The 15,470-nt window shown below is 40.2% G+C and overlaps 1 protein-coding gene across 2 annotated transcripts in view; it reads right to left on the reverse strand.

The window, feature by feature from the left end:
- Positions 1–469: 469 nt before the first annotated feature.
- Positions 470–15,470, reverse strand: part of CRADD (CASP2 and RIPK1 domain containing adaptor with death domain) — a 204,330-nt gene continuing 189,329 nt past the window's right edge. For both annotated transcript variants that reach the window (XM_066257747.1, XM_066257748.1), the window contains exon 3: positions 470–1,207. In XM_066257747.1, coding sequence (XP_066113844.1) covers positions 906–1,207 — 302 coding nt within the window. In that variant the 3' untranslated portion in view covers positions 470–905. The remainder of the gene's footprint in view (positions 1,208–15,470) is intronic.

Consider the following 15,470-nt stretch of genomic DNA (forward strand, 5'->3'; position numbering starts at 1 on the left):
ATGTATACTCTTAACCTATCCAATATAAGAATGAGAAAAAATCCCTGGCCGGTTAGCTCAGCGGTAGAGCATCGGCCCAGTGTGTGGAAGTCCTGGGTTTAATTCCCAGTCAGGGCACACAGAAGAAGCACCCATCTGCTTCTCCACCCTTCCCCCTCTCCTTCCTCTCTATCTCTCTCTTCCCCTCCCACAGCCAAGGGTCCATGGGAGCAAAGTTGGCCTGGGCTCTGAGGATGGCTCCATGGCCTCCACCTCAGGAGCTAGAATGGCTCCAACCACAACAGAGCAATGCCCCAGATGGGCAGAGCATCGCCCCCTGCTGGGCATGCAAGGTGAATCCCGGTCAGGCACATGTGGGAGTCTATCTGACTGCCTTGCTGCTTCTAACTTAGGAAAAATATAAAAATAAAAAAATTTTTTAAAAAGAATGAGAAAAAAACAAGCAACATATTCTCATGAAAGGGCCGCATTATGTCTAGTAATTAACTTTTATTATCATCATCATTATTAATAGCAAAGTTCACAGTTCAGTTCATGGACAACCAAAAAGCGGATGTTTTATGTATAGGACACCTGCAGGCAGTGTGATAACACAGTCTAGTTTTTGAGCAACTATGCATTACCATTTTATTAAAAGGGAAACGTACAATTAAAACCTGAACAATTAAAGCTATGCAATCTTTGGGCAATTAAAAACAATGAATTTTCAAGCCAATGTGGGAGATCTGAGTAATCTGGCCTTTCGGGTAATGTCAGATGGAAATCCTACTTCCTCCTTTTATCTAAGGGTCATGGAAAAGAAAACACACACACACACACACACACACACCAAACAACAACAAGCTACCTGCCCTGAACACATGGGACTTGGAGAGGCCCTCCCCAGCGCGTGAATGGAGGCACCATCAGTCTAGCATGTGCTGGAGCACTGAGGGGTCCACCTCCACGGCCTCGAGGCCCCTTTGCAAGCTCTGGAAGGTGGCCTGCTTCCCATAGCGTTGCCTCCAGCGGACGAAGGCCTCCACCATCTGTGACTGCACGTTGTGGGGGTGGTTGGCCTTGCAGCGGTAGACATCTGTCTGGGACAGCCCCAGAGACAGCACCATGGACTCCCACTCGGGGCCCAGCCTCTGGGCCAGCTGGTTGATCTGCCGATCCGACGGGGAGCTGTTGAGGATCTGTGGTGGGATTCTAGGGGTCTGACCACCTGCGGAGGAGAAAGACATCCAGGTGAAAAGAGCAAGCAAACACATCAGAAGGGGGCAAACATGAAAAACGTGGGAGGATGACCTATGCTTCCATATGTCAGGGGCCAATTTTTCCTAGTTCTCTTGGGGGCTGCTCAGCACAAAGCCTAGACAGGGGCTTAAGAAATACCGTTCAGCATCAGTAAAAACTGAGCATTTATTACAGAAAAAATTTGAAAATAAGAAAATAAAAATAACTAAAAAGCCCATCAGCGACACCAACAGATAGCAATTTGCCCTATTTCCTTTCAGTTCCCTCCATATAAAACACGCATCAGGGATTATGTCGCACACACTGCTTTGTCACATACGGTTTTCATCTCCGTCTCTTTCACTTGAGAGGCCAAGCAGGGGTCCTGGGAGAACATGAGGATGTGGCGCAGGCCCCAGGTCCCTCTAGCACAGCCATGGACGCAGGGGTGACGCTGTTCCCTGCAGAGCCAGCTAGTGCTGGAGGGTAAGCCAAAACAGAACAGCTACTCTCTCCCGATAAACTTGAACATAGCCAACGAAAGTTGTCGTTTCTAACAGAAGCAGGAGCCAAGAGTCCTACTGAGAAAAAATAAAACATAGAGGCCATGAGGTAACAGGTCGAGAGGAGAGCCAAGTTCACTGTTCCAGTGCAAGCCACAGGAAGAGATACCAGCCTGGCAGGGCCCGGGGTAGGAGGAGGACGCATGCGCTAAGCAGGGGCAATGAGGGACCCTGACCTTGCAGTCAGTCCTAAACGGAATTCCAGTCTCTCAGAGGCCAGTCTGCTGAGGAAGCCTGACCTTTAGTGAGTGACTGTAACTGTTCCCAGCCTATCTAATGAGAAATACCATCAGTTACCCAGAAGGTCTTCCCAAGGAAGGAGGTTAAAGCTAAGCCATGAACATGGAAAGGAGCCCAGTAAAGGGTATGTACCCTGTGCAAAAAAGAACTGCATGAAAGAACTGCAGAAAGATCAGGCAGTGGTGCAGTGAATAGAGCATAGGCCTGGGATGCTAAGGACTCAGGTTTGAAACCCCAAGCTTAAGCGTGGGCTCATCTGGCTTGAGTGTGAACTCATCAGCTTGAGCGTGGGGTTGCCGTCTTGAGCGTGGGGTTGCCGTCTTGAGTGTGGGATCATAAACATGACCTCGTGGTTGTTGGCTTAAGCCCAAAGGTCACTGACTTGAAGCCCAAGGTAACTGGATGAACAAGGGGTCACTGGCTTGGCTGGAGTCTCCTGGTCAAAGCATTGTGAGAAAGCAATCAATGAACAACTAAGGAGCTGCAACTACAAGTTGATGCTTCTCATCTCTCTCCCTTCCTGTCTGTTCCTCTCTCTCTCTCTCTCTCTCTCTCTCTCCTAGAACTGCATGTGCAAAAGCCCTGAGGCAGGAGAACAAGGCATGTTCAAGAAAGTGAAAGATGTTCACTGTAGAAAAGTGCAGAGATGGAGAACTCCAAACATCCTACATTATAGTGTGATTGCTATGTAGTTTGGCCAGGACTAGAAGTGAGGTCTTCCTATTCCTGGTTCAGACATCTGTACGACAGCATATTGTACTTCTCTTTCTGTCACCAATATCATAGGTCAACCCCATTCCACATACACCAGCTCACTGTTTTGTTTCATGAGCTCAGTTTGAAGACAAAAGGTACCCCATTAGAATAGCTCATGTTTTCCACTCAATGTACATTGGGTAGTTGTCAATACCTTAAGCCTGAGTTGTAAAATAATTGTCAAAGAATCTTTCCGGTGTTTATCAAGATTGTATATTTTAAAAATATAACCAAGAAACAATTGGAATAATGATGATACAACTGACCAATATTTTATATTAACTGTAATAATTTTATGGCTTTTCTAAAAAAAAATTGGGCTTATTAAAAATTCAAGCAACATAAAAAAGTACAAAGAAAAAATCATCCAATATTTCACCACAAATCGGTACTGAGAAAAAAATGTATAAAAATTTAAGAGATTAATTGCATTTTCACATTAATGTTCTACAATGAACAGTTTATATTTCCTCTCCCTTTTCTCACACCTCTTGATTTTTAATGCTTACATCATTTTTATTTTTCCAGGTGCATAACATTTATGTGCCTGAGTAAGAATAATACCCCATCCCCAGCTGTTAAGTCTTAAAACTACATTATAATGGTTTGAAAGTTCACCTGTGGTTTTTCACTGTTCCCATGTTTTTGATCATGTGATTTCTACTCCTGCGTCTGTCATTTTTATTTGAGTCTTTAGTCAATTTCATCATAGGGTAGTTTTTCTCAGGAAATGCTCATGGTTACTATATTCCTGGATTTCTTTCAAATTAAGATTGTCTTATTACCTTCACTGCTAAATAATAATTTAACATTTATTTAAAATTTTCATGCTATATTACTTTAATATGCTTTCAGATTATGGATATAATTTTATATTATTTTAATAATTTTATTCCTTTTACAAGTTTGTAGACCTTGCTCATATTTCATGGTAGAGAACACTGGTGTAGAAAATTCTAATACCAACTTGATACCCCTGTTTTGTATAACTTGCTTTTTCTGTCTGGGGTTTACAGTACTGAGGCTTCAGACCAGGGCATAGCATTTTCTATTTGCTTTTCCAGGCATGTGGTATGATCTTATGACCAAATTTTAGTTCTTCCTTCCTTTCAGAAAAATATTCTTGTGTTATAGCTTCACATTCTTTTTCTGCTTCATGTGCTGTATTGGTTTGCCTGTCCTCCATGGCTATTCATTTTCCTTCTTACTGCTTAATTCCCTGTGATAAACTCTTGCCTTTCCCGATGATGCTCATTTGATTTTCTACAATGTCTGTCCTGTTTTCTCCCCTGGTTCAATTTTTCTCTATTTATTTTCTTGGCTTTTCAAACAGTCTTTTAAAAAAAAACCATTTTCCCTCATTGCCATTAGAATGGCTCTATTAAAAAACAAAAAATAGACTTTTGGTCAAGACAGCAAAGTTGGTAAATGCTGTGCTTGCTTCTTCCACAACCACATCAAAATTACAACTAAGTTACAGAACAACCATTCTTGTCAACCAGCCAAAGACTAGCTGAACAGAATTCCTATAACTAAGGATATAAAGAAGAAGCCGCATGAGACTATTAGGAGGGGTGGAGACACAAAACACACTTGTCCCACACCCACAGGATGGTGGTTAAGAAACAGGAGAGATATCTTGGCTGCAGAGATCACTCTATAAAGAACTAGGGTACCCCAGCCTCACACAAGGCTCCCCATCCTGGGGTCCCAGTGCTGGGAAGAGAAGTCCTCATAACTTCTAGCTGTGAAAACTAGCCAGATTGCAGCTAAATGAGAGGGAAGGTTGTTGGAGTACCAGGTGTCTTTCTTAAAGGGCCCACACACGGACTTACTAGTTTTGAGCTCCAGCACTGGGACAGCAGCTGGAAAGATGTCAAGGGCATAAGGGAAGAAACTGAATTATCTGGTTTAAAGATGAGAGCTGAAGAGGAAGATGAGAGCTGAAGGGGCAGCTTTCACCCCCACAGAAATGCTGGCAGATGCCATTGATCTTGTGCTGAGTCCTCCCACAACACAATCTGCAGGCATAGGTGGGCAACAAGTCTAAATCTCCATCAATATGGCAAATGACATTTGCTCCACCCTTGTAATTCCCTGAAACCTTGTCCCACCAAACTCGTAGGCCTACGCAAGCTGTTTAAAGTACATATCTTTTCCATACAAATGGTCAGTCTCCACTTAAGCTATGGACTTTCCTAAAATCTTTCAAAGATTCACAAATTCCAAACAAGTGGTGTCTGGCCTCAGCATGCCCTGTACCACTTCCTAAGTGCTTCCAAGCTAGAACCAACATACTCAATGGCTGGCTTCAGAGCACACCAGAATACCACCCAGTTAGCTCCACAAAGGGCACACCCAAAGAGTAGACTCAGCATGCACCAGACCTCCACTACAGTGAATCAGGCTCCATGGGAAAAGACCTGGTACAACAGCTCATCTGATGTAGTCACAGCCTTTCCTCACAGCAAATCAGCCTGAGGACCAATCCCGTCCACTGATGTGCCAACAGCAATCAAGGCTCAACTATGACAGGAGAGCACACACAACATACATACAGAACCTGACTCAAGTGACCAGGGACACTGAATTACTGAGCTCCACAGGACATCTACTACAGAAGACCAATCTACGAAGATATGAGACATAGCAGATCTACTTAATACATAAAAACTGATGTGTAATATTCAAAATGATAAAGAACTGGGACCTATAACCAAGATAAGTCTACCCACCCAGCAAAGCTATCATTTAGAATGAAAGGACATATCAAGAGCTTCCCAGACAAGAAAAAGCAAAACAAGTTCATAACCACAGGGAATCAGCCAAAATAAGGAAACAATGAAATGTCACAGATGAAAGAACAGGACAAAACTTCAGAAAAAGAATTAAACAAAATGGATACAAGTTGTGAACTAGACATTGAGTTCAAAACACTGGTTACAAGGATGTTCAAAAAGCCTAGGGAAAGAGAAGATGAACTCAGTGAGAACTTTAACAAAGAGATAGAAAACATAAAAATAAAGGTAGAAGCCCTGGCCGGTTGGCTCAGTGGTAGAGCATCAGCCTGGCGTGCAAAAGTCCCGGGTTCAATTCCCGGCCTGGGCACACAGGAGAAGCACCCATCTGCTTCTCCACCCCTCCCCCTCTCCTTCCTCTCTGTCTCTCTCTTCCCCTCCCGCAGCGGAGGCTCCATTGGAGCAAAGATGGCCCCGGTGCTGGGGATGGCTCCTTGGCCTCTGCCCCAGGCGCTGGAGTGGCTCTGGTCGCAACAGAGCGACGCCCCGGGGAGAGGCAGAGCATCGCCCCCTGGTGGGCAGAGCGTCGCCCCCTGGTGGGCGTGCCGGGTGGATCCCGGTCGGGCGCATGAGGGAGTCTGTCTGACTGTCTCTCCCCGTTTCTAGCTTCAGAAAAATACAAAAAAAAAAAAAAAAATTAAAGGTAGAAAACATTAAAATAATCAGTCATAAATAAATAATACAATAACTGAAGTAGAAATATATCAGAGGGCCTCAAAAGTAGAGTAGATGAAGCAGAGGATCAAATCAGAAAGTGGAAGACAAGGTAACAGAAAACACCCAAACAGAACAGTGAAAAAAAAATTTTTTTAAATGAGGATAGCTTAAGGGATCACTGACACACATCAAGTGTACCAATATTTGCATCATAAAAATACCAGAAGGAGGAGAGAAAGAGAACAAGGTATTAAAAATCTATTTGAAGAAATAATGAAAAAAAAAAAAAGAAAGAACGACAGTATAGAAGAATCACTTTGTAAAGTATACTGCTCACAAAAATTACGGGATATTTCAAAATGAATATGAAGCAATAAAATATTCCCTAATTTTTTGAGCAGTATATAAAACCAGGAAGTACAAAGTCTTACACAACATGAACTCAAAGAGGCCCACACCAAGACACAACATAATTAAAATGCCAAGAGTTAAAGACAAAGAGAGAATCTTAAAGGCAGCGACAGAAAAGCAGTTATTTACCTACAAGGAAGTTCCAATAAGACTGTCAGCTGATTTCTCAACAGAAACTCTCCAGGTCATAAGGGACTGACATGTAATATTCAAAGTGATAAAGGACTAGGACCTACAACCAAGATAAGTCTACCCACCAGCAAAGCTGTCATTTAGAATGAAAGGACATATCAAGAGCTTCCCAGACAAGAAAAAGCAAAATGAGTTCATAACCACCAAACTTGTATGACAAGAAATGTTAAAGGAACATTTTTAAGAAGAAGACAAAGAAAGATAAAAGAAATATGAATAATAAACTGACAATAACTACTTATCTATAAAAAATTACTTTATTTATTTAGTGAGAAAGAGAGAGGGACAGACAGGAACAGACAGGAAGGGAGAGAGATGAGAAGCATCAACTCATAGTTGTGGCACTTTAGTTGTTCACTGATTGCTTCTCATATGTGCCTTGACTGGGGGGATCCAGCCAAGCCAGGGACCTTTGGGCTCAAGCCAGCAACCATGAAGTCATGTCTCATTCAAGTTGGCAACCTCGCACTCAAACTGGTGATTCTGCTCTCAAGCTGGATGAGCCCGTGATCAAGCTGGTGACCTTGGGGTTTCAAACCTGGTTCCTCAGCATCCCAGGCCAATGCTCTATCCACTGCACCACCGCCTGGTCAGGCTAAACAATTACTTTAAATGTAAATGAATTAAATGCTCTAATCAAAAGACATATGGTAGCTGAATGGCTAAATAAATAAGACCCTCATATATGCTTGTCTACAAGAGACTCACTTCAAATCAAAAGACACAGACTAAAAGTAAAAAGATAGAAAAAAGATATTTCATGAAAGTAAAAATGAAAAAAAATAGAACCCTGGGGTAGCAATACTTATATCAGACAAAATAGACTTTAAAACAGAGTCTATAACAAGAGATAAAGAATAACTTAGCAATTCTACTTCTGGGTACTTATCCTAAAAACCCAAAGCACTAATTCAAAAAGAGATATGTATACTTACATTTACTGCAGAATTATTTATAATAGCCCAATAGCCAAGATATGGAAGCAACCTAGGTATCTATCAGTAGACAAATTAATAAAGATGCAGTACAATATACAATGGAATATTACTTAGCCATAAAAAAGAACAAAATCTTGCCATTTGCAAACACATGGATGGACTTAGAGGGTATTATGATAAGTAAAATATAAAAGAAAGAGAAAGACAAATACCATATGATTTCACTTGTGTGGAATAAAAAATAATAATAAATGAACAAAACAGAAATAAACTCATAGATACAGAGAATATTTTGATGGTTGCCAGATGGGAGATGAGTGTAAAAGGGGGAGGGATTAAAATTTATAAATTTCCTGTTATAAAAACAGTCACCATGATATAAAGGACAGCATGGGGAATACAGTCAATAATACTATAATAACTATGAACAGTGTCAGATGGGTCCTAGATGGGGGTGATCACCTTGTAAGTTATATAAATGTCTAATCACTATGTTGTACACGTAAAACTAATATACTATTGTATGCCAACTGTTATTGAAAAATTAAAGAAATTATTTTAAAAAACAGAAAACAATAAGTGTGAAGATGTGGAAAAACTGAAACCCTTGTGCACTGCTGGTGGAAATGTAGAATGGCATAGCTGTTATAAAAACAGTATGGTAGTTAAACTAAAAATGGAATTACCATACGATCCAGCAAGTCTGCTTCTGAGTTATATACCAAAAAAGAACTGAGGGCAATGACTCAAAGAGCTATTTGTATGTCTGTTTTCATAGCGGCACTGTTCACAATAGCCTAAAACTGAAAGCAACTCAAGTGTCTATCAAGGGATAAATGGATAAACAAAACATGGTATATTATACATTAGAATATTGTGCAGCCATAAAAAAAGGGGGAAATACATGACCCATGCTATAGCAGATATGAACCTTGAGGGAATTATGCTAAGGGAAACAAGCCAGTCACAAAAGGACAAATACTCTCTGATTCCATTCACTGAGATGGAAATAGGAATGACTGTTGCCAGGGACTGGGGGAGGGAGAGGCAGGGCACTGTTTTAACAAGTACAGAGTTTCAGTTTTACACGTTGAAAGAGTTCTGAAGGTTGGTTGTACCACAGTGTGAATGTATCATACTTAACTCTCCTGAACTGTACATTTAAAAATAGAAAAGATGGCACATTTATGCTATGTATATTTTACCACAATTAAAAATAAAAATTTTAAAAGCATCTCATTGTTTTATAACTACAGTGAGTATTTCTACTGAACTGATTCTGAGCTCTTCTATAGCATGAAATACTTATGAGGTTGAGTTTTCTTGAATTGGGTTTTCTCTCCAACCAGGCTGGTTGTGGTGTTTTTGTTTTGTTTTGTTTTGTTTTGCAAGCCATGTTTCTTCCTTTCATTCCTGTGCTGTAGCATTTTCACAGTTGTCATGACACTTATCTTCATCTTGTGCATACTTAATATGAATATTTCCATCCAAAACTGCTGCTTGCTCTCTTACAGTAAGTTCATGTATCCTTGACACTCTGCTCACTTTATAGGGGACTAGCTGTCTTTCTCCCCTGAGCTATAATTTAACATTGGTTGTTGCTTTCTGTGCAGTGTTTTGCCATAAAGGAGAGTTAGATAGGACTCACCAGACCTGTTTTTGCTGGGAGTCCTACATTCCGTCCTCTCCTTTGAAGTTATTAAATATCTTATACGAGATCCCACTCTGCCTAGCCAGGGTGCACTCACTTCTGTGGTCTTTCCCTCGTAACTCGGCATGGAGACTTGGAGCGCAGCCTGCTCCGGGTTGCCTTCCTGCTTCTGCTGAGGGTGACTCCTGACGTTAATGGAGGCTGTCTACTCACCTTGTCAGCCGGATTCTTTCCAGACTGATCTGTGTAGTAGGAATCCTCAGGATTTTGTCTCCTCACCTTTCTTTCCCATTATTGCCTCTGAGGGGTCAGGCTGGGGTGTGTCCTTCATTGCCTCCCATTTTTCAAAGTACATGGATGAAAGCTGTGATTGATTATTTTTTGTTTGGTTGGTTGCTGTTGGTGAACGTTTTTGTTTTAACTGCTCTTTGGCTCTGCGCACTGGGCGCTGGAGAGGGAGGGCCTGAGATCCTGCCCCTCTCTGGGAACCGGCCTGTTCTGACCCCGGGCCACCTTAGTCACATACCCTGTGCTTTCAGCCAAGTAATTGAAAGTGGAGACACAATTTGCTCTCATTCCTCCACACCTTCAGGGTCACATATTCCTTGTGAATACTTCCACATAATGGAGGTGCCTCATAGTCTGCAGACACAGGCTGGAGCAAAGATAACAGGCACACAGGCACGCCCAGCCAAGAGCCAATCAGGCCCTCCGAGGACAGCTGATCCGCATAAAGAGACAGTAACAGCTGTGTGTGCTGTCTGACCTCCATCTTGGAGAGTGTCCTCGGGAACCCTTCCAGCTCGTGAATTCTGCTGAATAGAAGGTTACCTAAAAATGAAAGTCCTAAGGCTTCAGTGTCAACTCCCAAGGCCATACAACTACATAAAATCAGGTCAAGCTATAAATTAATCCACTGTGACCATCTGGCCACTGTTTCTCAAAGCTGGACGTGGTTAGTGTGCAAGATGATGGCAGGTGTGCGTGGGTGAACATTCTGCATTAGAACAGTCATGCATCTATTTTAACACAATTAGAAGATTATAAATAGCACCTCAAACTCAGATTGCAAGGATTAAGATAAGTAAATAAAAAGTAAAACAGACAGGGAATGACAAAATAGTAAACAAAAAAGTAAATTTTAAAATAAAAAGTATTTTTTTAAAAAAAGCACTAAATTAGTGGTACCAATGGTACGAAGATATGGCAAAAAATGCACAAATGAAATCCAGTGGTTCTCAACAATTGCACCATTGGCATTTCCGGTCTTTTCCCCGTAACTTGACACTCCATTGTGCAGGGCTGTGCCCAGCACATGGCAGGGTCTTTAGCATCGCCGACCTGTGCCTACGAAGTGCTAGTAACATCCCCCAGCCCAGTCTGGGCACACATGTGCACATACCTTGGGGTGAGGCAGCACTACCTCAGATACTGTGACATCATAATGTCCAACCTAGTTTTAAAAATTCCAAGCAAGGAGTTAATTCCTCCATATAAATGGACAAAATGTTGCCCCTTATCTAAATCCTAAATGCTTCATGCAACCCTTTAATTCTCACTGAAAGTAAAACTCACCCGTTTCAAAAGGAAAAGATGCTCAAATACAGACAGTTCATCAAAATGAAGACAACAATGAAAAACCACTTGATGTGCTTAGAACTTGAGATAATCCCAAGTTTTGACTGAAATGGGGAGACGTACAGAACCGTGTCCACTGCTGGTGGGAATGCAGACAGACAGCCGTTCTAGAGAGCAAGCTCACCATGTGGGTAAAATTGAATATAGTTAATGATCTTGTTCCTGGATATACATACCCAAGAAAAATTCCGAAAAAAGACCCATAGGAGACATGTGTAAGGTTGTCTGTGCAAAGTTATATTATTTGTGTTAGCAAATGTACATATACCTTATAGCTCAGCTATCTTCTTTGGGGTTTATATATCCCACAAAAATTCTCATCCAGATCCATGAGGGATCATGTATGAGGCTGTTTGTATTAGGTAACACTGTGGGAAGACAGGAGCTGGGAACAGCCAAAGAGCTTACCACCAGGGAACAGACAGACAAATATGAAGGAGCATATAGGGAATACCAGGCAGACTTAAAAAAAGGATTGCCTAAGTCATAACTATAAAAAAAAAATCTATACCAATGAAAAAATTTAAATATATATTCAGAACACCATTTATAAAACACGCACAAATAAAAGAATATCTATCAGAAAGAATAGTTGGTTATGGAGGAAAGGGAGTGGATGGTGGGGTGGTGGCCAGGTCGAGAAAATGAATCTGACCCGCGCCTCCCAGGGCCCAAATCATGGGGTGGGATTCAGTTGGTTCGCATCAGTTCGGCAGAACCGATACCTAATTTTTTGTTAAGTTTGGTGAACCAGTTGTTAAAATGTCCCCCTGTAATCAGGATTCTCTCTAAGGTGAGCACCTGGGCAGCTGCCCAATGTGGAAATCACAAATTTACATTCCTTACTCTTCTTTAATGTTCATCTTGCGCAACAGCGTATTCTAAGTGCCCGTAATAATGTTCATTCTGTCCGTATTTGTAAGTGAGGATGCCAATCAAGAAGCAATATGAAGATATCTTAAAAACAATTCTCTTGTTTTTTGTCACGTACTATTTAATATTTTTAATTAATATTTTTAAACATTTTTTATTTTTTTAATTATTTTAATTTATGTTTACATAGATTCTAGTGTTGCCCCAAATGCATCCCCCTTCCCCTGTATTCCCCTCAACATCTCCTTTGCCCCCCTCCCCATAGCGCCTTCCCCCCTTCCCTTCAGGTTTATCGCATCCTATCATCTCCCTTTTCCTCTGTCCTCTTTTCCTCTGGTCCCTTTAATCTCTCCTCTGTCTCAATTCCATTTCTCAGTTCACATTGCTCATTGGATTCCTCAAATGAGTGAGGTCATATGATATTTTTCTTTGCCTGGCTTACTTCACTTAACATAATAGTTTTCAGGTCCATCCATGTTGTCGCAAAAGGTAATATTTCTTTCTTTTTCACGGCCCCGTAGTATTTCCATTGTGTATATGTACCACTGCTTTTTAATCCACTCGTCCACTGACGGACACTTGGGCTGTTTCCAGATCTTTGCTATTGTGAACAATGCTGCCATAAACATGGGGGTACACTTCTCCTTTTCAAACAGTGCTATGGTATTCTTGGGGTATATTCCTAAGAGTGGGGTAGCTGGGTCAAAAGGCAGTTCGATTTTCAGTTTTTTGAGGAATCTCCATACTCTTTTCCACAGTGGCTGCACCAGTCTGCATTCCCACCAGCAGTGCAGGAGGGTCCCCTTTGCTCCACAACCTTGCCAGCACTTATTCTGTGTTGTTTTGTCAATGAGAGCCATTCTGACTGGTGTGAGGTGGTATCTCATTGAGGTTTGAATTTGCATTTCTCTTATAATTAGTGATGTTGAGCATTTTTCATATGCCTATTGCCCATCTGTATGTACTCTTTGGAGAAATGTCTATTCATTTCTTTTGCCCATTTTTTGATTGGATTGTTTGTCTTCCTGGTGTTGAGTTTTACAAGTTCATTGTAAATTTTGGTTATTAACCCCTTATCAGGAGTATTGTTGAATATATTCTCCCATTGTGTAGTTTGTCTTTTTATTCTGTTCTTATTGTCTTTAGCTGTGCAAAAGCTTTTTAGTTTGATACAGTCCCATTTGTTTATCCTGTCTTTTATTTCACTTGCCTGTGGAGATAAATCAGCAAATACATTGCTGCAAGAGATGTCAGAGAGCTTACTGCCTATGTTTTCTTCTAAGATGTTTATGGTTTCACGCCTTACATTTAAGTCTATTTTGAGTTTATTTTTGTAAATGGTGTAAGTTGGTGGTCTAGTTTCATTTTTTTGCAGGTAGCTGTCCAATTTTCCCAACACCATTTGTTAAAGAGGCTGTCTTTACTCCATTGTATGCTCTTACCTCCTTTGGCAAATATCAGTTGTTCATAAAGGTGTGGGTTTATTTCTGGGTTCTCTGTTCTGTTCCATTGATCTATATGCCTGTTCTTATGCCAGTACTAGGCTGTTTTGAGTACAATGGCCTTGTAGTATAATTTGATATCAGGAAGTGTGATACCTCCCACTTTATTCTTCCTTTTCAAGATTGCTGAGGCTATTCGTGTTCTTTTTCGGTTCCATATAAATTTTTGGAATATGTGTTCTAAATCTTTGAAGTATGTCATTGGTATTTTAATAGAAATTGCATTGAATTTATAAATTGCTTTGGGTAATATAGACATTTTAATGTTGTTTATTCTTCCTAATCATGAGCATGGTATATGCTTCCACTTGTTTGTATCTTCCTTGATTTCTTTTATCAATGTTCTATAATTTTCCAAGTATTGATACAAGTCTTTAATCTCCTTGGTTAAATTTACTCCTAGGTACTTTATTTTTTTGGTTGCAATAGTGAAGGGGATTGTTTTCTTAATTTTTCTTTCTGACAGTTCATTGTTGGTGTATAAAAATGCCTCTGATTTCTGAGTATTAATTTTATATCCTGCCATCTTGCTGAATTCATTTATCAGGTTCAATAGTTTTTTGACTGATACTTTAGGGTTTCTTATATATATACAATATCACATCATCTGCAAATAATGACAGTTTTACTTCTTCTTTTCCAATTTGGATGCCTTTTATTTCTTCTTCTTGTCTGATTGCTGTGGCTAGGACTTCCAGAACTATGTTGAATAAGAGTGGTGAAAGGGGGCACTCCTGCCTTGCTCCTGATCTAAAGGGGATTGCTTTTAATTTTTGCCCATTGAGTAAGATATTGGCTGTGGGTTTCTCATAGATGGCCTTTATCATGTTGAGGTATGTTCCCTGTATTCCCACTTTGCTGAGAGTTTTGATCATGAATGGGTGCTGGATTTTATCAGATGCTTTTTCTGCATCTATTGAAATTATCATGTGGTTTTTCTCCTTCTTTTTGTTTATGTGATGAATCACATTGTTTGATTTGCGAATATTGTACCAGCCTTGCCTCTCCAGAATAAATCCCCTTGATCATGGTGTATGATTTTTTTTCATTTATTGCTAAATCTGGTTTGCTAATATTTTTTGAGGATTTCATTCATCAGGGATATTGGCCTATAATTTTCTTTCTTTGTGTTGTCTTTGCCTGGCTTTGGAATCAGAATTATGCTCGCCTCATAAAAGAAGCTTGGAAGTCTTCCTTCCTCTTGAATTTTTTGAAATAGCTTGAGAAGGATAGGAGTTAGTTCTTCTTTGAATAGTTGGTAGAATTCACTTGTGAAGCCATTGGGCCCAGAGGTTTTGTTTTTTGGGAGCTTTTGATAACTGTTTCGATCTCATTTGTTGTAGTCAGTCTGTTTAGGTTTTCTGATTCTTCCAGATTGATTTTTAAAATATTATATGTTTCAAGGAATTTGTCCATTTCATCTAGGTTGTTTAATTTTTTGGCACACAGTTCTTCATAGTATTTTCTTACAATCCTTTGTATTTCTGTTGTGTCAGTTGTTATTTCTCCACTTTCATTTCTAATTTTATTTATTTGAGTCCTCTCTCTTTCTTTCTTGGTGAATCTGGTTAAAGGTTCATTGATCTTGTTTACCTTTTCAAAGAACCAGCTCCTGGTTTCATTGATCCTCTGTATTATTTCTTTAGCCTCTATGTCATTTATTTCTGCTCTGATCTTTATTATTTCCTTCCTTCTACTACCTCTGGGCTTTACTTGCTGTTCTTTTTCTAGTTCTTTTAGGTGCAGGGTTAAGTTGTTTATTTGAGCTTTTTCTAGCTTCTTAAAGTATGCCTGTAATGCTGTGAACTTCCTTCTCAGGACTGCTTTTGCTGTGTCCCATAAATTTTGAGTTGATATATACTCATTATCATTCATTTCTAGGAATTTTTTTATTTCTTCTTTGATCTCATTGTTAACCCATTCATTATTTAATAACATGCTATTTAGTTTCCAAGTGTTTGAGTATTTTTCAGTTTTTCTGTTGTGGTTGATTTCTAGTTTCATGCCATTGTGATCAGAGAAAATGCTTGATA

The sequence above is a fragment of the Saccopteryx bilineata genome, chromosome 2, assembly GCF_036850765.1.
Source record: "Saccopteryx bilineata isolate mSacBil1 chromosome 2, mSacBil1_pri_phased_curated, whole genome shotgun sequence".
NCBI classification, from domain to species: domain Eukaryota; kingdom Metazoa; phylum Chordata; class Mammalia; order Chiroptera; family Emballonuridae; genus Saccopteryx; species Saccopteryx bilineata.